General features: G+C 43.9%; 1 protein-coding gene across 1 annotated transcript; it reads left to right on the top strand.

Moving 5' to 3' along the window:
• The first annotated feature begins 829 nt into the window (after positions 1–829).
• LOC138716793 (regucalcin-like) lies at positions 830–14,058 on the top strand. Its single transcript, XM_069849971.1, has 7 exons — positions 830–1,427; positions 7,278–7,446; positions 7,923–8,105; positions 9,522–9,737; positions 11,196–11,327; positions 11,983–12,137; positions 13,437–14,058. The coding sequence occupies exons 2-7, from the start codon at positions 7,281–7,283 to the stop codon at positions 13,485–13,487; spliced, it is 903 nt and encodes a 300-aa protein (XP_069706072.1). The 5' UTR covers positions 830–1,427; positions 7,278–7,280; the 3' UTR covers positions 13,488–14,058.
• Positions 14,059–23,257: the final 9,199 nt, after the last annotated feature.

The raw sequence follows: 23,257 nt of genomic DNA, 5'->3' as shown, positions 1-23,257 counted from the left end.
TCTTAAAGCATGCCAGGATGAGTCTCAGCAGCTGGAAAAACAGAAGGTTTAAGCAGCCCTCCTTCAGGGCAGATGACTGAGATGGAGCTGGGGCTTGTTCCTTGAGCGTCCACCATCCTTCATTTGTTTTATGTGCTACAACGTGACCTAAAAACACCGCAGTTGGTGAGCTGAGGGAGATGGTGAACGTAGCAAATTTAGGGCAGTGATTGTAGTGAACTCATTAACCAGGTGGTAACTGCAGCTTAGGAACCGTACTGTGGAGCTGCTGTGGCTAATTGCTGATGGACATTCAGAGTTGCAGCAGAAAATAAGTAGGCACAAAACCGAATAAACTCCCTCTACTGTTCCTATCATGTTGCAGAGGTTACTGCACCGTGAAGTTTGGTAACAGCGCTCGCTGTGTGTAACTGCTGCCATCGCAGTGGGGTGATTGCCAGCACAATACAGGGCACCTGGCAATCCTTTTTTTGTTGTTGCAGTGCTAGAAAACTAACAGCAGCAGCAGCTCATATAGGCACAAAAGATCTGGTCAAAGATTAGTTTGTCACCGCTGGCCAAGAAGCACCAGGGAGGCATAGGGGTGACGCGGCGGCTGGAGAGCCTCATCCTCCATGCCACGCGTGGGTGGCCCCGGGCAGACATCAGAGACTCAAGTCTTTGAGTGTGGGAGCAGGAGCAGGTAAAGTAAGTGTCTGTAGAGATTTAACAAATAAATGCCACCTCCTCCTCCTTCTGTAGGACTACTTGCTGGGCTTCGTCAGCTGGTTTCATGGGCATCACATGAGCAGGAAAAGCCAACTCTGCCAGGAGAGCTGTATTTTTAGCAGTGCCAAAATGCCCTGGGAGTGTGCCTTGCCACAGCCTCCAGTGCAGCGGCCGTAGGTGCTTCCCACTCCCTAGCCCCGAGGAGCCTAAACAGGCACTGCTGGCGTATTTTGACTAAAATCCCATGACGAAGCGCTGGATCTGGCAAACTGGAGCTGAGCGGTTGCTGATGCCCTCAATTATGAATGCTTCTCGACTTTTTGTTTAATCCCTTGCTTATTAATGGTGCTCACATATTTGATCAAAGACTTGTACTGATTTCAATTAGGGTTGAGCAAGAACCCAGTGACAGGAAAGGCTCTATCAGGAGGAGCAGCTGCTGTGCCCTGAAGGGTTTCTTCACCCTCGTGACCAAAATCTATAGTCATAGGTGAAGCATATTTATTCCCAACCAAGCTGGAGAAAACTCAAGTAATCCTTTGCTGGCAAAACAGCTCTGCTGATGTAAAACAGGCGGCACTGACTGCCCAGGGAGCTCCTGTTCTTCCCATCTTAAGCACTGGGGAGTGACTGGGCCCTTCCTACAAAAGGGCGAAGCCGCAAGAAGATAAGCCTTGACTTCACTTTTGGACAACGCCATCGAGTAGGGTATTGCTGGGGTGAGTAGCTACACCTGTGCCTGTCCGGGGTTTTTAATAACAATCTTCATTAACTCTAACTATGTCTGTTGTCTCCCAAGAGGGAGAGAGTCACTGAAGATGACTCTCTAGGTGAAGAATGACTTTAAAAAATAGGGACAATCAAATTATATGCAAAGTTGTGTTTCCAGTGTAATGAAAGCTGGGATGGACCCTCAAGGGGAACAAGTGATGCAAGTGTAATTTGGGGAGTCATGGGAAAAAGAGGGGAGCAATAGATTTACTAGATATTTGTAAAGCCCCAGGAACAAATTCAGAGCTATTGTCTGAGCTCACACCTGTAGGTAACAGAAGACAAAGACAATTATTTAAATACTACACTAATATATGTGATGTGCTAATGCCTTGATACACTCTTCCAGCTACATTATGTTGATAAAAAATATAGACTGTAAAAATAAGCAGTAGCAGTTGCATGAGAGGAGACCAAAGCAGTGGGAAAGGAGAGGAAGCCACCCAAGATAGGGATGCTGCAGTGGGACATCAGCCAGAGGTGCAGGGGCATGTGGCTGTCTTTGGCCAACTTTTAACTGCTTTGCAACCCAGTCATGTTAGAAACAAACAAAATACATGGCAGGGGCAGGCTCTTTGTGTTGTGGAAACAATTAAAAGAATAGCTGGCTGGCTAGGAACAAATATGTGCACCTGCTACTGTGAGGTTGCACCGCTCATTGACAGTGCCCACAAAGATTTTGAGATGTGTCTTCTCTGGAAAGGTAGATATGGGGGGATGATGAAATGGAATGCCGATGGTGAGAAATGTGATACCTGTGCTGGTAGTCTAGAAGTCAGTGGGGCGGGAGCAAGACATGGTGAAAAATGCACTGGAGATGCCCCTAAAGCATTTGCAGCCACCCAAATAAATGAACAAGACGTCCTCTGGTAGTGTTTTCACAGCTGCTGTACTGCCTAGTGCTGCCAATGTTTCCAGCATCTGAGCTGTTCCCACGAAAACAGTGTATCCTTTTTTTTCAGTTGAGGTGAAGTGAATACTTTGTCCCTCTGTGTGACTTGATTTTACTTTGCCACAGCCTGTGGTGGGGAAATCAATTCAAGTCACCAGAAGAGAAGAGCTGAATGGGAAATGTGGTTTTCTCCATCAAAATTCCTTTAGAAAAAAATGCTTTTAGAAATATTTTGGAGAAAAAAAATGAGTTGGGTTTTTTTTTCCCCTGCAGCTGAGAACCAATTGCTTTTCTTTTTAAATGAAGGCAGTTAAAATGATCATAAACCAGAATTTTCCTTTAGAATATGTCTTCCAGCTGAAAATGCTGTGGAAAAAATGCATATTGTTCTACATGAACCTCCCTTCGAATTTATCATTTAGATTAAAAGAAGGAAAGGGGGGAGCAATGTGAAAAATGTTGTGAGAACAAGCAGAGACAGAGGGTTTGTGCTGAAATGAGATGGAGAAGTAAGTCTGAGAGGGGTCCTCAAGGCATCCACAGCCACTTTGCTTGTAACGCAGTGACTTTGGCTGGAGTTTGACTCAGGAATATTACTGGCTTTTTTGCTAGAAATGTTTGAATTTGCCTCTGGCTTAGTGAGTAATATGTCTCTGTAATATTTTTATCTCCAAATTTGGATTGGCAGTGACCACGATAGGATAATACTGGATCTATCTTGCTTGTCTAATTTGCTTATCTAGGAAAACTGTTCATCTTGTGAATCATTTGAACATCACATTAAAATGTTCATTAAAGTCTTGCACGAGTAAAGAAATGCATTGTTGGTTTGGGGCCAATTCCTCCCAGATGGTTTCTGCTCTCGCTGAATGGGATGGGGCAGTGACCGACAGCAGCAACCTGCTTCCCACCTCCCCCTCTTGCTGCATTAGACAGGTGCCCTGTTACCAAAAGGCTGGTGGCTCTGGCTCACTGCCCACCTTGGACTCTGTCCCAACAGCAAGCCCGCCCTTGTCACCACCTTGCTGGCACCTACCTCTGCTGAATGGAGCTGGGTGGGAGAAGGCACTTGGCATCTTCTGTCTTCGCCTCCCACATACAAAAAAACCCCCAAACAGATGCCAGAGAAAGACAAAAATAAAATTCTTAAAAGTCAAGGAAGATATCACCATCCTGCAGCATCTTGCGGCAGTCGCTGAGGCTCCCGAGCCAAAGCCCTGCCCTGGGCACCATGTGGGCAGCAGCTCAGAGCTCTCAGCCGAAGCAGCGATTGGGCTTTTTGAGGTGAAGAACCCTGCCAGAGGAGCAGGTGACTTCGTACACAAGGAAGTTGTGGGACAGCATGGAGTAGGAACCAAGTCTTAATGATGCTGATATGGCTTAATAACAAGAATATATTTTTTCTTATCATTCAAAGTGACTTGTACTACAAAATCCTCCTCTGCATCTTTTATTAACCTCCCCTTTTTGTCACCTGAGATGTTAATTTGCCTCTAAATTTGGGAAGACAGGGCAAGCCCTTGGGGCGACCGAATGGTGCAACGTCCCAGTTTCCCTCCTCCACTCTCATTACATGAGAAAAATACTGAGCAAGAATTTTCCCCTATCATATATTCTTCCGCTGCTGGCACTGTGAACCAGACCATTCAGAAGGGCTTTGGTCTGTGCCTCATCATCCATGTGACTGCTGACTGAATACAAAATGTAAGCAGTTACCTATTCCATGCAGATAACATCAACTCTTGCACATTGTTAATTGTTGCTGAAAAGAGCAGCCGGTTTCATTGGACCAACGCTGGAAAAGAGACACCAACCCAGGTCTTGCAATGTTTTCTTTAGCAGGCGTGTTGTTGTGAACAACTGCAGAGTTTTGCATAGGTATGCTCCAGCTTGATGTAATATTCAGCTGTCTGACCGAGGGAAAATGGTTCTTAAAATTCTTGTTTTGGGCAGATGGTTATTTCACTGTATGTGCATTAAAAGCTTTAGTTGCCTGCTAAATTCCAGCTTCAGCTTGAAATTGAAACCAATCAGTTGTGCTTGCACGGGGGAGAGAGGATGAGGAACAGCAAAGAAGCCTTTTAAGGCAAATAATTTATTTGTATTTTACCTTTACCTTAGGGGTACTGAAACAACCAATTTTTGTCAAGATCACTTGAAAAGGATGTGGGCTGAGGATGAGAAAGGGTATTTTTAAATACTTGCCAGAAAGAGTTTTTAATTTTTATAACAGACTGGATGTTTTCACCTTAGTTTCTCATTCCTGCTAGGAAATTTTTATTACAGTCTCCAAATTCCAATAGCTTTAAACAGTTTAACTTGGAAAAGGTTTCAGTGACACCTGTCAGTCCCCTGCTCTCCAGGAGGGGTTTAGGCATGGGTCCAGGAGGCTAACGTGTCAACAGTGTGTTGCAGAGAGGATATAGGAATGGTGAACGTACTGGTTTTGTCCACAGGGATTTTGTCTGGGGAGAATATGACAGGATTTGGTGCTTTCTGCTGGCTCTTTTTTCCTGCACTCTCACCTCTGATGGGTCAGTGCTGCGGCAAGCAGGGTGCATGCAATGTGCTGTGAAACAGGGTGCCAGATGGCAGGATGCCTGGGGGGCAATGAAGATGGGAAGTTTTGAACAAGACTTTTTTTAGGGTAATTTCCTCATTTTTTTCCCTCTGAGGTGCTGTATTCTGTGGAGCCGAGCTGCTCCCTGGGGTGCTGGCAGGAAGGGTGCAGCAGGAGGTGGACCACTGGGCATGGAAGGATGGGGGGGATACACCCCTGTGAGCTTGTGGGGATTTCTTCAGAGGGTAGCACTGCCTCTTAGGGTTGGATGACCTTTCCTGTTTCATGCCTCTGTTTTCACCTGCTTGTAAAAAGCAGCATAACCTCAGCCAGCAAGGCACAAATCTTGCCTTCTACTTGCCCTCCTCTTAAAAACAGGTGGGAAATTTGAGTAAAAATATTCAACTGTTTGAAAAAAAACCCAAAACTCGCAGCTGAAGTGACACATGGGAACTTTTTCTTTGGTGAAGGGGAGAGATGCTGAAACTGGACATGCAGTCAAGGAAGGTGGATGTGTGCTGAGGTTCCATGGGACAGGGCAGGTACCTGCAGCACTGGGGAGAAGCTGGAGAAAGGGCAGTCAATGAAAGGGGAGCTGGTGGGAATAGGAAGGTTTAGTAAGGCTCAGCTGGGTCAATGAAACAGCCGACCAGACAAACACACACTGGCCACTCCCAGCTTGGCAGCTTTCTGCCTCTGTGGGAGCTGCAGGGATGCTGGGCTGCTGCTGAACCCTGTTTTCCTGCAGGGCGAGAGTGGCTCTGTGTTTTCCAGACTGCGATACAATAAAGTCAGCATTGTGTCTCCAAGCCTTGGATCCCAAATATAGCAGCCACATGACATGGGACTTTAACCCCAGAGAAACTCAATCCTCAGGCTCTAGCACAGCTTAACAGGTTTTAGGAGGTTTTGCTGGCATCTTGCTTCATATCCTCATTTATGCTCTAGATTGATGCTCTTTGTCTGTTCCTTTTGTGCTGGAGCAGGTTGCTGCCTGGCCTCTCATGAACATTTTTCTTCAAAGAGAAGGATATATTTATAAATAGGCTGTTTGGACCTTACCTTGGCTGTGTGACTCCTTGCCATGCCTGCCTGGGGCCCAGGATCAGGGAAGATCCTGGGTCCCCAGCCCTAGCATTTCAACTCACAATTGTTACTAGCTCTTCCCATGTACTTTAAAGCACATTAGTGCTAATTATTATCTGTAAACCTTATCATCATCTTACCTACTAGGAAAAAATGCTCATTTGAATACAGTAATCCATAGGAATAGTGTTATGTCAGGGACTGGCTGCCTCCTATTTGTGGAAAAAAAGTGCTGAAGTCAGCGGGTATAGCAGTGTTATCAGTGGTGTTGTCTCCATTAGCTGTAATTGAAGCGAGTGAGTAGGACCTTTTCTTTTGTAAAAGCTGAATGGCAGAGGTTATCGCTCACATCCCACACCATGGCAAGGGCAGTGCAGGGCCAGGGGTTGAGCTACTTGTTTTGGAGGGCATCGACAGGCTTTGAACCTGAGGGACTGTTCAACCTATGCCAGGGTGGTGGCTGAGTGACCAGTGTCCCGCAGGTATTCTGCTGCAACAGGATGAGGGGCATGGAGCAGCCGGGGAATGAACACACCTGGCAGGAACAGATGCTCGTGATGGCAGCTTCATAGGTGGCTTTGCCCCTGCTGCAGCAGCTGGGGTGATTATACCCTGCAGCCTTGCACAGGGTGAAATTCAGAGTCTGCGGCAGGGGTTGAAGACCTGGCTGGGGTGTTGATGGGACCAATGAGGGTGAAACGCTTGGAGGGAAAACAAAGCAGCAGGATTTCAAAGACAGACGTCTTCCCTAATGTTTGCATATTCACACTGACTCTGTGTGGGAACAGGCACTTGGATTGCAGTGGCCTTGGTGGAAAATTGCAGTCACTATCATAAGTATGTATTCATCTTCCTATGGAACAAGTCAATGCATCTGTGTTAATAAGGCAGAGCCTTGTTTTTCCACAAAAAGTCTTCTGACCATTGGTGCTGTTGCCCACTAGTGCCTCCCTTGGGATCACTAATTCCCAGCCAATAGCTGGGTCCCAGCATTCCTTTCCCTGGAGGTCATTTCATCAGCAGCTTTGATTTAAAGTCTCTTACCTAGGAAAGGATTTCTAAGGAGAAGCCTTGGCATGTCAAACTTAGTTTCCCCCCATGAAACCATGAAAATGTCACAGGAACCTCCTAAATTATTCTACTATGTGGGATTTGGAGGACTTTGCTGTTTAGAAATTCTGATTTTAAGCATTATAAACATGAAATATTCACGTGACAAGAGCTTTTCATTAAATCTGTTATTGACCCTCTTTCCCACAGACCATGTCCTCCTCCATCAAAATTGAATCTGTTGTGAAGGAGAAGAACAGGATGGGAGAGTGCCCAGTCTGGGAAGAAAGGGAGAGTGCACTTGTCTATGTAGACATTAACTCTCAGAAAGTTTGCCGCTGGAGCCCGCTCACCAACAAGGTGCAGAGCGTGTCTGTAGGTGAGTCTGTTCTCACCGTTTCATCCTGAAAGTCTTCTCTGTCCATCCCTCCCACTAAGAGCTCTGCAGCGTGGTAGTCTCCCTTACTTTCCATGGGGCCACACACCCTGTTCTCCCAGGACGTGTTACTGAGCAAAATGTGTCCTGGGCCAGCTGAGCAGAGGGGATTGTGCTCAGGTTTAGAGGGCCATGCGTATGTTGCCTTGCTAAGCCCCAATGGGAAGGCATGTTTCATTTGGGACCTGTGGAGGAGAAGGTATGGTCCTAATGTCTGTGTCTGCCCAAAAGGTGTAAAGATCTGGAGAACACAGAGCCATTGAGGTGAGCTAATAATCCCAGGGAGAAAGATCTTAGCATCAGCTTGTGTCAGGAATGTCCCAATCAAGCCCAGATGCCCAATGGTGGGGTGGGGAGGGGTAGGGCAAACTGATTGGCCCTGGAGCCACCCACCACCTCCCACTCTCTCTTGCTCACAGATGCCCGTGTTGGCTCAGTGGCGTTGCGGCAGTGTGGGGGCTACGTCATCGCTCTGGGGACCAGGTTTGCCTTTCTGGACTGGGACACACAGGCAGTCACCACCATCCTCGAGGTTGAGCAGGATAAACCCAACAACAGGTTCAATGATGGGAAAGTGGATCCAAAGGGGAGGTTTTTTGCTGGTAAGTTCCTGGCAGGGATTTCCCGTGGAGCAAAGAGGAACTAATTGCTCTGTGTTTTATATAATGCATTGTATTCCGTACATTCTTGGTTCCTTTGTTGAATTCCCCACTCTTGTGAGTGTGAGCTGTCTTGTGAACACTCTGCTTGGTTACTGACCGATGGAGAAGTGACTCCACATCCTCTGAACTAAATGAAGACAAAGGCTCTTGACAATGGCTGTCCAGCAGACAGATTCCCCTTCTGCTTGGTGGATGGTGTTTTTCAAACATATGCCAATGTGGGAAATGAAAAGCTGGTGAAGGCTTCCCCTTCTGGTGGGAAGGTTTCTGGAGGTGTACAGGAGGATGCAACTTGTGGAGCAGAAGATGAGCTACAGCTTGCACACTTCACGTACAGCGTTCCCTGGACAGGCCATAGGAAACAGACATGTGGGGGTAGATCCTCATCGTCCTGAAGGAGAGTGACTTTTCCAACTGGTTGAAATGTAGCCAGGATCCCTTTGTGCTTTTTCTCCTGGCATTTAAATGACAAGCCAAGCACAGCAATCCACAGTGGAAATGGAGAGTGACTGATGGGTGTGAAAATGGCTCTGTACTTGTTTTGTCTGTCAAATTTTTCTTCTTATTTCAAATTTGCCAAAGATCACAGGAAATTTTTTTAACTCAAGGTTATGCTCAATAGCTGATGTGTCTCTAGGGTTAAGGGCAAGAATAAGAGAGAAAAACCTGCTTTGTACACCTGTTTCAACTATGCGTGATATGGATCAAGGCTTTCAACAGAGGTTTTGGCCAAGGGTTGCAAAACAAACTCATGAGGACTTCTAAAAGGAGAGGCCAACAGAGACTGTCACAGTTAAAAGAAGTCATAAATGACCCCTTGAGTGCTCCCCATCCCGTTGCTGCAAAGCTCTCTCCTTTCCGGAGAAGAGAGAATCAGAAGCCAAATAATGAGTGTAACACTGAGGCTTAAGCTCCTTAAGAAAGAAGTCTCATTTCTGAGGTATTCTTCACTTGTTTCTGAGATAACTGTGGTTTGCAGCATATGTATTTTAATGTCACAGCCCATTTAATTGGTAAAAGTAGCCTACAGAGAGCAACAACAAAAAGAGCTCACGATGTTTACCTGCATCTTGTTTTTTGCTGTGAGCAATGTATGTTGTGGTGCCTCTGTGGGTCTTTGGTGTCTACAACTTAAAGCTCAAGCAAAGCAGAGACTAGTCCTTTCACTGGCCAGGGTCACCTGTGCAGGAAGCAGCTCCTCCAGACCTGCTCATTTTCTTCTTTCTCATCAATTTGACAGGATTAGATTAGTCCTTTTCTCCCTAGGATTTCTTAGTAACACTTAGAGGAGATTTTTGATCAAGCATGAGGAACAAGCTTCTACTTTCTAACTTGGTGCTGCCATTTCCATTTCAGGTACGATGGCTGAAGAGGTAGCACCAGGGGTCCGAGCAAGAGGGCAGGGCGCTCTCTATACCCTTTTCCCTGACCGTTCAGTAATAAGACAGTTAGACCAAGTGGACATCTCCAATGGACTGGATTGGTCCCTGGACCACAGGACCTTCTTTTACATTGACAGTCTGGCATACGCTGTGCATGCCTTCAGCTATGATGCACACACTGGAAAGATCGGTACGCGTGCTTTTCTAAGTTGGGTGGCAGGTAGTGCTATTACTCTTTTGGCACGAAAACCCAGGTGTGTAACATGTAGTGATTCATTTGAAAGATCTCATATCTTGTGGTTAGAGCTTGTCAGCAGGCTTACTGATTTTTTCTCATGTTTAGTTACAAACCACGTGTATTTGGTGAACAAACTTTTGACATCCCTTCAACTTACTTTCATCTGTATAGGTGGCTTATATTTAGACCTGTTCAAGGACTTGCAGGGAAGAAGCCATTTATACTGCAGTGAGAATTAGCTTATAGGATGCTATTTATTCTTGAGTGCCATCTGCTGGAATGCTTTGATTGTACTAGCTCCATAAATACAAATACAGAATGTGCGTGCATGTATATCACAGAAATGTACTTAAAGGATCAAGTTATCATTGTGACTGAAGTTTTCCAGTTCTGGCAGATTTCACTTAAATTCATTTTCTAGACAAACATTTTTTGTTATAATATCTGTAAAGTGCAAGCAAAATGGGTGTAACCTCATTTTAAAACTCTGTGAAATATTATTGTGCTGTATCAATCCATCATAATCCATGGGAATTTGAATAGCTGAACTGCTTTTGTGCTCTAATCAGTGTGGACTTTGTGTAATTATGGGTGAAAAATCATACAAATAGTTACAGTTACTCAGATTTCATTTTGCTGAGTATATCTCTTCCTACAGATTTTAGGAGATCAGCTTTCTAAAGAAGATTTAATGCTATTTTTTCTTCCCTAAATATAAAAACATAATGAGTTTGAGCTTCCTGGCCTTGGCTTTATGTTGGTGGCTGTCTACTTCTGGGTGGTGTAATGGCCATAGATGTTGGGTCAGAGCAGGCAGACTGCTGCCCATGGGCGCTGCTCCACAGTCTGTCCATGTGCCCACCAACCTGTTCATGCTGCAGCCTAGACTACTAGAAGTTGGTGTCCAGACTGGATCAAAACTGGTAGCTTGATTGGCCATTAAAGTACGCAGAGTTCTTGACCTGTACACGTGAAAAACAGTTTATTACCCACATTTAAATTTCACTCGGCACTTATGTGATATATTGCTCATAAAAAAACCATCCAGGTTGCTATGAGCAATGGAAGTCCAGGAAAATCTACTGTGCTTGCTGCAGACGTGGTATGGTGGTCAGCTAGTGGGTTTACAACAGGGACCGAGGCAGATTTGTTCTCTTCCTCTAAAACACTAGGAGCCCTAATTCAGTGCAATCCTAAACTGCAATGGCTCTACTCAGGGTTTGTTTCTGTCAGGCTAAGTTAGGCTTTTAACACATCTGCTAAGTGCATATGTAGTATAAATTTTGCAGTGCATCTTTGTCCTAGAAAATGAACTTCTCTGTTTTCAAGAGAGTGGAAGATGTTAGACTGAGATCTGATACAGAACTGGTATCGGCCCACGTAATACCAGATTTGTAACTCTCCCTGCAGCGTGCCCCCGACTTTTGTACCATCTAGAAAAGGAGGAGCAAATGCCGGACGGGATGTGCATTGATGCAGAAGGGAAGCTTTGGGTGGCCTGTATTGATGGTGGGAGGGTCATTCGTATAGACCCAGAGACAGGTAAGGCCTCTACCAGCATATTGATTGTCACCAACGTGCTACAAACGTGAGAGGAAAGGCAGTCAGGAGGAGTGGTTTGAAGGTGAGAGAAGAAGGCATTGTTTATTGCATGTTTCTGCTTAATGGGTTGCCATGAGCATCACTGGTCCAGGCCCTGGTCACGTGGAGAGTGCTGCTTCCCAATGTCCCATCGTCTGCTGATGAAGCACATCCACTTCTTAATAATTCCACTTAAAAAAGACCCTCACAAAATAAAACACTGCATATCTATTGCAAGAAATATTATAAACCTGCAATTAAAACAAGAAAAAAATCTAAGCATTGAAACATTTAACTGGGAAGCCCTGTTAGGGAATGGCAGCCATCCCAGGCTCAGGTGTCTCTGCCCTTCCTGGCTTCAAATACTTCATTACAGTTTCACTTTGAGAAAAGGAAATGAAGCCTTGCAGGTATAAGGCAGAGGCTGAAAAACAGAGATGAAGCAGATGGAAGCGTTTTGTTTCTTCACATATTGTCCTTTAGGATATGGCCTGTCTGAAGGGGAGATACCTTCTGAGTAAACTCCACAGTTGCACCGTGTGGACTAATGGCAAGTTCATATTTATATGCTTCCTATAAAATGGACATTAGGAAACAACCACATATTTTTCCCTAGGAAAAAGAATCCAAACTGTGAGGCTGCCTACTCCGAGGATTACCTCTTGCTGCTTTGGCGGAAAAGACTACTCAGAAATGTATGTGACTTCTGCATACGATGGACTAGATGAGACCACCTTAGCCAGGGAACCTCACGCAGGAGAGATTTTCAAGGTGAGCAGGTTTTATTTCCTTCTATAAATCAGACCTGCCAAGACCAAGCCTTGCGCTTGGAGAACGTGGTACCCTCTGGCTGCTCATGCTCATTCTGCTTTCCTGGTGTGCTGGACCAGACACACTGCTCATCCTCTGGCTGGGCACAGCTGCGTTTCCACATCAACTCATGCATATGGAAGGAAAATGTGGGGAAATTTCTCGTAATAGTGTTGATATGTTGGTTATGATATATTAGCCATAACCATAACATGTGTTGATACGTTAGCCAAAGTCAGTATCTAGCTGGGATCTGAAGGTAGCCCATGGATCTGGGTCTGCCCTCTATAGCATGTTCTGTAATGCACTGTCAGGAATTGGGTCTAGCTCCTATGTCTTACTATACTTCCATAATTTTTAGAAATGTCACTCCCTTAATTCTCGTTTTTCAGTTGTGCCAGGGTGTCTAAATTTTTGCAACACAGATTGCTCCTTTAAAAACTAAATGCTTAAATTCACCAAGGCAAAGCTTTGCATCCCAGTCTTAAAATTTTTGGGTTTCTTTTTTTAGTCTATTAAAAGTGGATGTTATGTTCTGAATAATTAAAAATCCGCATTTTTGTCCAAGGCTGTTAAATCCAAAACTTGTTTCTCTCTTAATTTTTCAGTCTATTAATAAAAACTACATTAGGAAAATAGAATGCAGCTCTGAAACAGCGGTTGCCATTATTCTCTGAAAGTTCACCAGAGCATGAAAGGAAAGGGTTGTAAGTGAGGGGAAATTGAATAAACTAAACCGTATTATCAGTTTGTTGATAGGATGAAGACATGTTCCATGAAGGAGTGGGATCTTATCTGGGACCTTCTAGTTGAAAGCAGTGGTGGAACAGATTTTCCATTGGCTGAGAATGGACAGATTACTCAAGCAGCGGAGTTTAGGAGCCCACAGGAGAGTTAAATACCAAAAGATAATTTTGAACCTTGCCTTTTTTATCTCTCAGCCTCAGTTTTCCAGTTCTAGAAGGGAATTGGTATTTTCCAAACTCACATTTGTCTTGCATGGGTAAAGTGCATTTAAAGTTGCTGTGACTAGTTTGGTTAATGCAGAGATAAGGACTTCATGTAAGGGCCACAGATAATGTGGTGCCTGATAAACTTAAAGATCTTAATCTTAAATAGTTCTGAAGAACTCCATGCAATGACCCTTTTTGGGGTCCTTTTAAAGTAAAGTCAGGTTGCTATGATATTTGTTATACAACATTTGAATGTTGTGCTCAGTTGAAGATTTATCTTTTTCCTTTTTATTTATTTTTTTAACAGATCACTGGTCTGGGTGTGAAAGGGATCCCACAGAATTTCTATGCTGCTTGAACATTGACACTAAATAACAAAGAAGAAATGCTTGCATCTTTTAGTAATTCTGACAAAGATAAGTCCAATGAACTGCAGAATTTATCTGTGTGAGGATTTCTAAATCCACATTTAAGAGCTTGCTTGTTTGGAATTGAAGATGTTCCTTGTTCTGCAAGCCCGTGGCATGATGCAATAGGTTAGAGAGGTAAAGTTCATCTGTGTTACACCTTAATAGCTTTGGTGACTTTTTATAAACCTCTTTAAGCTTAAGCTTAGTTTTGTTGATCTTTCTGATGACCAGCCCTGGATTTCCAAGTCTGTGGTTCTCAAAGCAGAATCTGACTCCTGGTTTGTCTTTTCATGTTACAGTGATGTACCAGCAATGACATGGCAGATTTTAATAAATATTTTAAGAGTGATGACTTGAACTAGATTGCTCTTCTGCTGTGAGACTCCCCCCGAAGTGCTTTCTTGGTGATCAGACTTACTTGTAGTATTCAGACTCCTTGTTAGCCTGTTCCCATTTTCTTTGTCATGAATTCATCTGCCTTGTCTTTAGGACATCATTTATGCTGTTGAAAATAAACTATGCAACCGTATTTAAAATATGTTTCTTGATTTTTTCTTTTCTTTTCTGCATTCTGTATCACCATGAAAATGCCACATGATCAGGGTACAGGCAGACTGTGAGCTACAAGGATTTCCTGTGATACCAAAACCTGATGCTCCATAGTTGTCCTGTTAGGGGTTGTACCTGCACTTAGACACATGGACTTCTCTTTGCTTTCTACAACTTCTTATTGCGTGCATGGCTTCTCTCTTCCTTCCCTGTTTCAAGTCTTTTTCTCCTTTTTCCCTTTTCCCTTTAGATTTCTTTTTTTCTTCTCTTCCTCTCAATTTTACTTTCTGAATGTAGAGTAATTTCACTTGTTGTCAGCTTTCTTTTGTCTCTTTGTGGTCCGTGTTGATCAGTATTGAGCTTGAAGTCCTTGTCCCTGCCTTCAATGCTGTTTCTTGCTGCTCTGCCCTTGCCTCCTCTTTCTTCTCTAGGAAGACAAATCTGGCCTATTGACATTTCTTCCTTTGCCCAAGTTGTGCAGGGTTTTCTTCCATCCCAATGACTACACCAAAGTTGAATTCTGAATTTGGGGTTTCTCCAAAGGCCTCAGCACACCTGCAGTGAGCCAGGTCCTGTCCAAAACCTGGCCAGACCGAGTGGGTGAGCAATGGAAGTAGAGAAATTGCTCACCTCTTCCTGCTGCTTTTCTTGCAACGGTCTGCATGTAGGGCAGAAATAGCATTTTTGCGTATGAGTAAGTGAAATGCACTTTGGAAAATACTGACAGATGAGCCTGTGGAGGGGATTTTCAGCATTTCCTGGCTTTGTGCAAACCTGGGCCCCAACAACTGTCCTTGACTCCTGCATCTCCATGAAATTCAGTTAGTTTCCCAGTGGGCACCTGGTTATACCGCAGTGGTACAGAAAGCACTATGTCAAGGTGTATTTTTACAGGCTTTTTAGATAATGACCCAACACTATGCTGCATGCATTGAAACTTTGTGGTACTTTTGGTCCAAACGTGGGGAACAGCTTCCGTCTGGTTGGAGGATACAGCTCTGTGGGTACTTACGTGATCTCAGGAGGAGCTCCAGAAGATATTTTTAGGAAAAGCCTAGTGCACATGCAACCACCCTTCATTGAATCAACTCTTTTTAATCTGTCTTTTGTGTGTATTTCTTTAATTATTTTACAGGGAAAGGTTTAATCATTTGAGAATGTTTAAGATCCGTAGATATCCAGTGAAATCTAGCTTTTGCCTTGAATTTGCTATCTTTTTACTGCCTGGAAAGATACACAGCACGTAACACATTTTCAGATCCTTAATGCTGACACTTTCTGATGTTATGAGGAGGTCAATAATACTCTTCATTTACCAGACCAAATGTTTCAGTGTCTTTCTCTGAAGTATTTGGCCTTTCCACCACTCCTATTCAAAGCCTTGAGTTAGCCCTCCGACATTACGAGCAAAGAGTATTTAATGCATCATGAGCATAATCTCTCACAACAACCCATGCGTGAAGGAGCAGAAAAACTAAGGTTAGCAGTTCAGAAATATTAAACACAGTTTACATGGGGCTGTGTGCAGTTTCCGTGAGAATTAGCCGTTTTCTTAAGAAGGAAAATCCCTCTCCTAGCAAGGAGTCTCTCCTAGTGATTTAGTAAGAACTAAGCTGGGTCGATTTCTTCCTTTTAAAATATTCATGTTGCCCAGATTTTTTATGTGGTAGCCTTCTGACCTGCTGAGGAGCAGGAGATCTGGTTCTGCACACTGATCAGGCAGAGGGCAGGTCAAGCCACATTTCTCAGGGCGATGTCCTACGCGTTTTGTAGGGTGATGTGACATTGGGGAGGTAGGTGGTATATTTGGCCCTTCCAGTTGAACTATGCCACAGTCCAGAAAGAAATTTCAGATACAGAGGACCAAGAAGGGAGCTATTGAATATACTTGACCATTGAACAGGGTTTTCTAACGTGCGTTATTTCAATATGGTTACCAGAAGTCTACTGTAAAACCTGCATTAGGTACTGCATTAATCCCTTTGTAGATGATTCTGTGATTAATTTAGGTCATTAGCAACCACTTTGCTCCTGTGCTACTTGACTAGATAGATGGTAAAGCAGGATAAAAACTCTCGGCTCACAGTCTCTGCTTCAATCCTACCTTGTCCTGGAAGGGAGGTGAGTCCATATGGCTGCATAAAGACACCTTGATTGAGAAATAAGACATTCATCTCATTAATGTTTGCTCAACAAGGCTGTTGTTTTTTTCCCTAGTCATAATTCCAATAGTAATTAAGCTGCTGAGGTTTCTGAGGAGCAAAGGTGTTAAATGCCCCCTGGCATAAGGAACATTGACAATTACACAAGATTTCCTGTTTACCAAGTCTGGAGAGGAATGTGAAGGCAGGACATCTGGAGGCAAGTCAAGTGTCCTAACCTTTAATTTAAAAAAAAAAGGAAGTGTGTGCAGATACTTTACTTAGAAAAGTACCCAATTATTTGAAAAATTGCCTATCCACTAGGTTATTTGTTCTGCCAGAAAATGAAAAGTAGATCGTTATGAAACAATTTGTTCTTGAGAAATCCTTAATACCCTCACATTTTTTTTTCTAGAGCTTCCTCAGGCACACAAGCCAGTCTTGCTGGTTTGCAGTTCTTCAGTCACTCTTTCCCCCTTCTCTAAAGAGAGATACTGTGTGTGCTGCTCTCAGAATCCAAGTTCTGAGCGCTTTGGGATCTCTCTTGCTGTAGCACAGCTTGCCAAACTAAAGAAAGTTCTGAGGAAAAATTTCTATCTGTTGCCAAAGGGCCCACTGCTTCATTTTCTTCAAATTTCAGAACTTACTGTTTTGTGATTTTGCTGCCTAAAAGAAAGTGTTGTCTGGAAATCATGATGGGACAATTCTCCAGCCTTGTTATCTGAAGTAAGGCAAAGGCTCCTTGCCTTAAGCAGGAAGGGGGCATAGGATGGGGTTCATTCCCTTTTGCATGTAGGGAATGATACTGTGCCTGTTGTCCTTGGTGAGGAGACAGTTACTAAGCGACTGAGTACGAGGGTTGCTGTGGGTCAGCCCCACATTGTGAAAAGCGCAGCAGGGAGACTGCTGCCTGCCCAGGTGAAACCTGCTGATGGGGTATCTCCCCAACACGGATCACAGGCAGAACATAAGATTTTGCCAACAAGATAGCAGTCACTGATGGGAGCTGGCTTCCCTTGTAAGAAGGGAATATTCCCTCTGTATATCCTGACTTTTATAAGCTTTCCTAAGTATTTATTATGTTTAATGCACACTAGCATATTTAACCTATTCCAGGCTGGATAAATCTTACTTCTCTTAACGTGTCATTGAGACAACCTATTAGATTTAAACCAAGAGTTTCCAAATATTCGTAAGTGCAGCCAGGATGTGAATGAAGCTGGTTAAACATCACAGCTGTGCTGGCATTGCTGTTGCACCCATGTGCTGTCATAGGCTTGGAAGTGGCAAATATGGGGATGTAGGATTTGCTCCACCGGCTTTTACTGTTGTGCCTAGGACTCTGGGTGGGGGAAAAAATGTGAAAACATCTCCCATTTCTGGATAAGGAGAGTTAGTAATTTTTCTTCCAATTTTTATTTACCTACTTATTGTTCAGGGTATTTATCTCTTTTAAAGAGAAACCCTAAAGTTGGTCTTTTTGCTAATGAGAGAAAGGATAGACAGAAAGTAGCTGGCTTTAAATAAAAGGTTCACTAAGTGCAACCTGCTATGGGTAAATAGGTCTCTTGCAGAACAGAGAGGTAGCTGCCCTGATGAAATAGCCTGGCTTTGCATAGTTTATTTTACCTTGACCCTATCATGCTCCATACTCACATTAGTGTCAAACTTAGAAATATAACTTTAAATCCAGATATTTGCTGCCTTCTTGCTGTTATCTATCTGTGTCAATGTGGACTGAGTGGACTGAGATTTGTGAGAGAATGAGATTTGTGAGAGAATGTGGACTGAGATTTCAGAGGGTAATAAAGTACAGCCCACAAAGGACAGACATTGAAGTTTGAACCTCAGTTCACATGAAAATGTTCTTGGAAAATGGGAAGCCACTCGCCCTACAAATTATTAACAGAACTGTTGGATGACTTGCAGGGTAATTTTGGTCAGCAGGGGGGCCTGAATGGGAAAATGGCTGCAGGAGCAAAAAGCAGTATCTTGGGAAGTGCATGAACAGGAATTCGGTGTCCACAAAAGAAGAGCTGAAGAGTAGAAAATAGCTGTAGATTAATTTATTTTGTCTAAGACTGTAGATTGCTTGAGCTGCTTAAAGTATTGGTTTATTGAGTTTGTTTGTGCTATGCGTTGCCGTGTTGACAACCCCAAAGTCAAAGAAACAGTTGGTGTTGACATAAAGGTTCTCCTCCTGCGTCAAAATAAACCTCGTGTGAGCTGTAAGTGCAAGCAGTGCTAACATCTAAGGAGGTGTGGGACCCTCACACTCATCATCTGTTGTCTTCTTAAAGTGTTCAACTCTGTGTTTAGAAGTATACCCAAAACATGTAAGGGAAGAGAAGATGTGGTTGAGTACCCTATCAAGAATGTGCTTTCTTCTGGACAGAGCTGATATCACAGCATTGATACCCTAGAAGGATGTTAAGATGAAGGGAAAGAGAAAGAATCATAGAATAGTTTGGATTGGAAGGGATGTTAAAGATCATCCAGTTCCAACCCCCCTGCCATGGGCAGGGACACCTCCCACTAGATCAGGCTACTCAAGGCCCCATCCTGCCTGGCCTTGAACACCTCCAGGGATGGGGCATCCACAACTTCCCTGGGCAACTTCTTCCAGTGCCTCATCACTCCCGTATTGAATAAATTCTTCCTTATGTCTAGTCTAAATCTGCCCCTCTCCAGTTTAGAGCCATTGCCCCTAGTCCTATCACTACAAGTCTTTGTTAACAGTTCCTCCCCAGGTTTCTTGTAGCCCCTTCAGGTACTGGATAGAGCTATCAGACGTGAAGCTTAACATGGAAGCTGAGGTGATGATGAAGAGAAATGTGAAGAAACAGAGAGGGGAAGGACACGTTACCGGCAGGTGTGTGAAAAGGCAAGTGACAGGGAGGTTGGCTCCATAGTTTGGAAATAAAGCTTGAACTGGAAAAATTGTGCCTGAGGGACGCTTAGGACTTGGAGGAAACTGAAGGCTTGCTCCAGCCTCTGCAGGGCTTTCCTTGCCTGCTGATAGATTTTTGTATCCAAAGGGAGATGGAAAAGATGAACTGTCCTCTACCATACTTTCTGGAAAAACCTTTCCTCTTTTTTAAGTCACCTCAGACGTAAACAGCTGGGCTGGTCCCACAATGGACCTATTTGTGTCTAACATGTTGAGGATCATTGATGCAGGGTGTTGGACTATGGGGAATGATGAATTTTCCCTCATGTCAATGTCATTGAGGTGACACAGTCACATTAAGAGTTTGGAGCAGTGATAGGTGGGCTACAAGAAAGCCAAAGAGTGTGAGGCTGGTATGGAGAAAATAAGGGGAGCCTTGCCTGTATTATGATGTTCTGGGATGGTTTCTGATTTGGGACGCCGGGTATCTTGGGAAGCATTCTCTTGTCTGAGGGTATTTAGCTTTTCTCTAGGAAAATGATGGTGCGTATGGTCCCAGAAGGTTTCCATGTTGCAGGCACTACCAGTTCCTGCTAGAAAGCCTGATCAACAGCCTTCATCCTCCTCCTCTTCCCAGTCTGTAAAAGCCTATGAATCATTTTTGAGCTATCTCCTGAATGCTTTGCCAGACACTGTGCAGTAGGGAAAGAGCAATCTAACTTTGGCCAGTCCTGCCTCATGCCATACTTTGTGCCTGTACCTGGATCCTCCTTCAGCCTTCTTTCCACCCACTCCTGCCCTAGCACTTGCACATGGTTCTTTGGAGCGGCTTGAACTTGCTCATACAATGGGAGCTCAGGAAACCAGTTACAGCCGCAACCACTGTATTTTATGACGTAAAATTCTTTTCGATGCATGTGCTGAAAGGTTCAAGCAGGTGTTTGCTTTCTCTTAGGATGAATAAACCAAGGATGGAAGCTCCAGATGACATGCGATATTGCTGTGGACAAAAGGAGTGAAAAATATGAAGATTAGCTTGAGATGATACTGTAGCCTGAGTGTTTGCAGGGACAGTGGGGCTTTCTAGGGGCTTTTTGGGTGTGATTCAGCAGAAATTGCTCCTTCTGTCAAAAAAATTTGAGTACTATGGAAAAACTTGGCTGTGCTAACTTGCCTTGGGGAAGGTGGTACTTCTGCTATCCTGGAGGCAACTGGGATCTGGAATTGTGTCTTCCAGTGTGGGATCACTGAACGCACTGCAGGCAGTACTTCTGGAATGACTGACCACAACCATGTGCTCTTGTCCCCTCTGCCAGGCTCCCATCTGGGCCAGGGTTATCTCTTCTTCTCCAGACAGCTTATTTGTGCTCATTTATGAAAGGTTATTGCTTCAAAACCATGAAATTCTTCACTGTGTGGAGGAGAGAAGCAAGCACTTCTAAGGCATAACTCAGCAGACTGATCTCAGATGTCGATTTGAGTCTAGCGAATTGGGCCTTTTAATTATTTGCTCCCTTTGATTGAAGAAGTTGTCTTAGCTGGGTAGCGCAGGCATCAGTATACATCTACACTGCAGTTATCTGTGAAGTTGGATGAGCTGAATCTCGCCTTAATGTTCTGGTGACCTGGAATCCTCTTTCAAATGTAGGTGGCGTTGGTCAAAAAACTGAAGTTACCTGGGACATCACTGAGTGATGGTGTAGATTTGTGCCTTTGGGCAGTGAGACTGAGCAGTCACAGTGTTCTTAGAATCACACAGTCATTTAGGTTGGAAAAGACCTTTAAGATCATCAAATTTGACTGTAAATCTAACACTGCCAGGTTGCACTAAACCGTATCCCTAAGTGCTACATCTACCTGTCTTTTAAATACCTCCAGGGATGATGACTCAACCACTTCCCTGGGCAGCCTGTTCCAGTGCTTGACAATACTTTCTGTAAATAAATTTTCCTAATATTCAGTCGAAACCTCCTCTGGTGCAACCTGTGGCCATTTTGTCTTGTCCTATCACTTGTTACTTGGGAGAAGAGTTCTACATCAACCTCACTACAACCTCCTTTCACGTAGTTGTAAAGAATTATATGGCTCCCGCTCAGCCTCCTTTTCTCCAGGCTAAACAACCCCAGTTCCCTCAGCCGCTTGTCATAAAGCTTGTGCTCCAGAGCCTTCACCAGCTTTGTTGCTCTTCTTTGGACAAGCTCTGGTACCTCAATATCTTTCTTGCAGTGAGGAACCCCAAACTGAATATCATGTTCAAGATGTGGCCTCACCAGCACTTCTACCTTCCCAGTGCTTAGAGGTCTTTTCTAAACTTTATTTCCAAGGGGAGGTTTGTGTAGGCTGGGATGCTGGAACCCGGCATTGCTAATTTGTTCCCCTTGATTTGACAGGAGTTCAATTTTTGGGGATTAATAATCCCCTCTGCAGAATGTAATGTTCACTATACTGCTTGTATGAGAGCAGTTTGTAAAGGACACCAAGGCCAGTTGATACCACGCTAGGAAAGCTGGGTACAGATACACAAAACTATCTGCCTGGAAAAGATGGAGAGAGATCAGCGCTAACATTTCTGCTCTTGGGTAACCGAGGCACAAACAGGATTGCTTAAGAAACTTTTAGCAGATTTGGAGAGTCCCATCTGCTGCCTCCTACTCTGCTAACAACTGGTGGGTTTTGGCAACATGGGGACTGCAGTAGGTGTTGGGGATGGAAACTAGTGGGAGGAAACACTGAGAGAAAAGAATGCAAAAATAAATGCCCAGGAAAGCTGATAGCAAGCCCTGCAGGCTCCATCCTTCCTTGTCTGGCTGATGCTGTTGCTCCATCCTCCTTCCACTTGCTGCTGCTGCCAATGAGGTCTGTTTGCTCCTACTTTCACAAGAGTGAGTGGGAGTAACATGAGTCAGCTCTGAGTGTGTCCTTACTCCTTCTTCGATGTAGGTGAGCTCTGCTCAGCATGTAGGCATCAAAGCTGCCAGAGTGTTTTTGAGGTGGCTACCCGAGAAATTCGCTCTTGATTTTCCTTAAGAGATGGGTCACTGAGAAAGAGTTGCTATTTTCTAGAATCTGTCATCACGGATTTCTCAATACAGCAGAAAGTAAACATTCTCTTTACTTTAACAAATGGTGTGATCAATTTCAACTGCACATTTCCATGAACAATTCCTTGTTGGTGCAAAGACAATGTCCTAAGGTGAGCTGTATATCATAAAGTACATTTTCTATCATGTTAGTGACCTTCCTAATAACTAAAACTACATAGGGTAAGTTTATAAACTTCTTACTTGTTTTCAGCATCTGTTTTGAATATTTGAGTGTGACGAGGGAGTGGAGGAGGAATTAATGTCAAAAAATGCTAGATTCTCTAAAGTTCTTTCTTTTCATTTAAAAATAGGGAATTTTGTTGTTCATTCTTCTTCTATGATAATTCTTAGTATGAGATAGTGACTGGGATGATTCCTCTTAAAAGATATTACTTACAAACATCTTTTAAATCACTCCTCCCATTTAAAAAAAAACAAACCATCATCTACACTGTGATCTGTTTTTACTCAATAAGGTTTGGAGCAACTGAGTTATGGTGATGCACTGACCTCTGTTGGCGTCATCTTTTCTTACTGAAACTCCTTGTAAATGCTGAATTTGATGCTCTAGAAAGCAGATGATACATCTGAGACAAGATCTGAGGCAGAATTAGTTCATGATGAAGCCATATTCTGATGCCACAGGAAATCTAACACTGGGACTCTTCAACAAACTCGGAGTTTTTGGGCATAATAGCACACAGTGTTTGTTTCCTAAAAAAAAACCAAAAAACCAACAACTCTTAATCAGATGTTTTAAGTAAGCTAACAAAGCTGGGTGGTTTCTCTTGTACCAGCAGGCTCTGTGATGGACCGGGTATTGCTCTCTGTCCTTCTACACCTGGTGTAAAGCCAGACTGTGAAGAAAAAGCATGCACATCATCTCTGTCAGATACTTTGGCTAATGGTGAGCTGCGTGCCCATGCCTGACTCCAGCCTGTTTTGAACTGCCACATCATCTTGCAGCATCTTGATCCAATATGAACCGTCAGTCATGCCTGTTCATGCAGTGTTGGCCTGCTGTCAGCAAACTTCTCCACAACACCCTAAAGCAA

Source organism: Phaenicophaeus curvirostris, chromosome 1 (genome assembly GCF_032191515.1).
Source record: "Phaenicophaeus curvirostris isolate KB17595 chromosome 1, BPBGC_Pcur_1.0, whole genome shotgun sequence".
Classification (NCBI taxonomy): Eukaryota; Metazoa; Chordata; class Aves; order Cuculiformes; family Cuculidae; genus Phaenicophaeus; species Phaenicophaeus curvirostris.
This window is presented reverse-complemented; position numbering and strand designations above follow the sequence as displayed.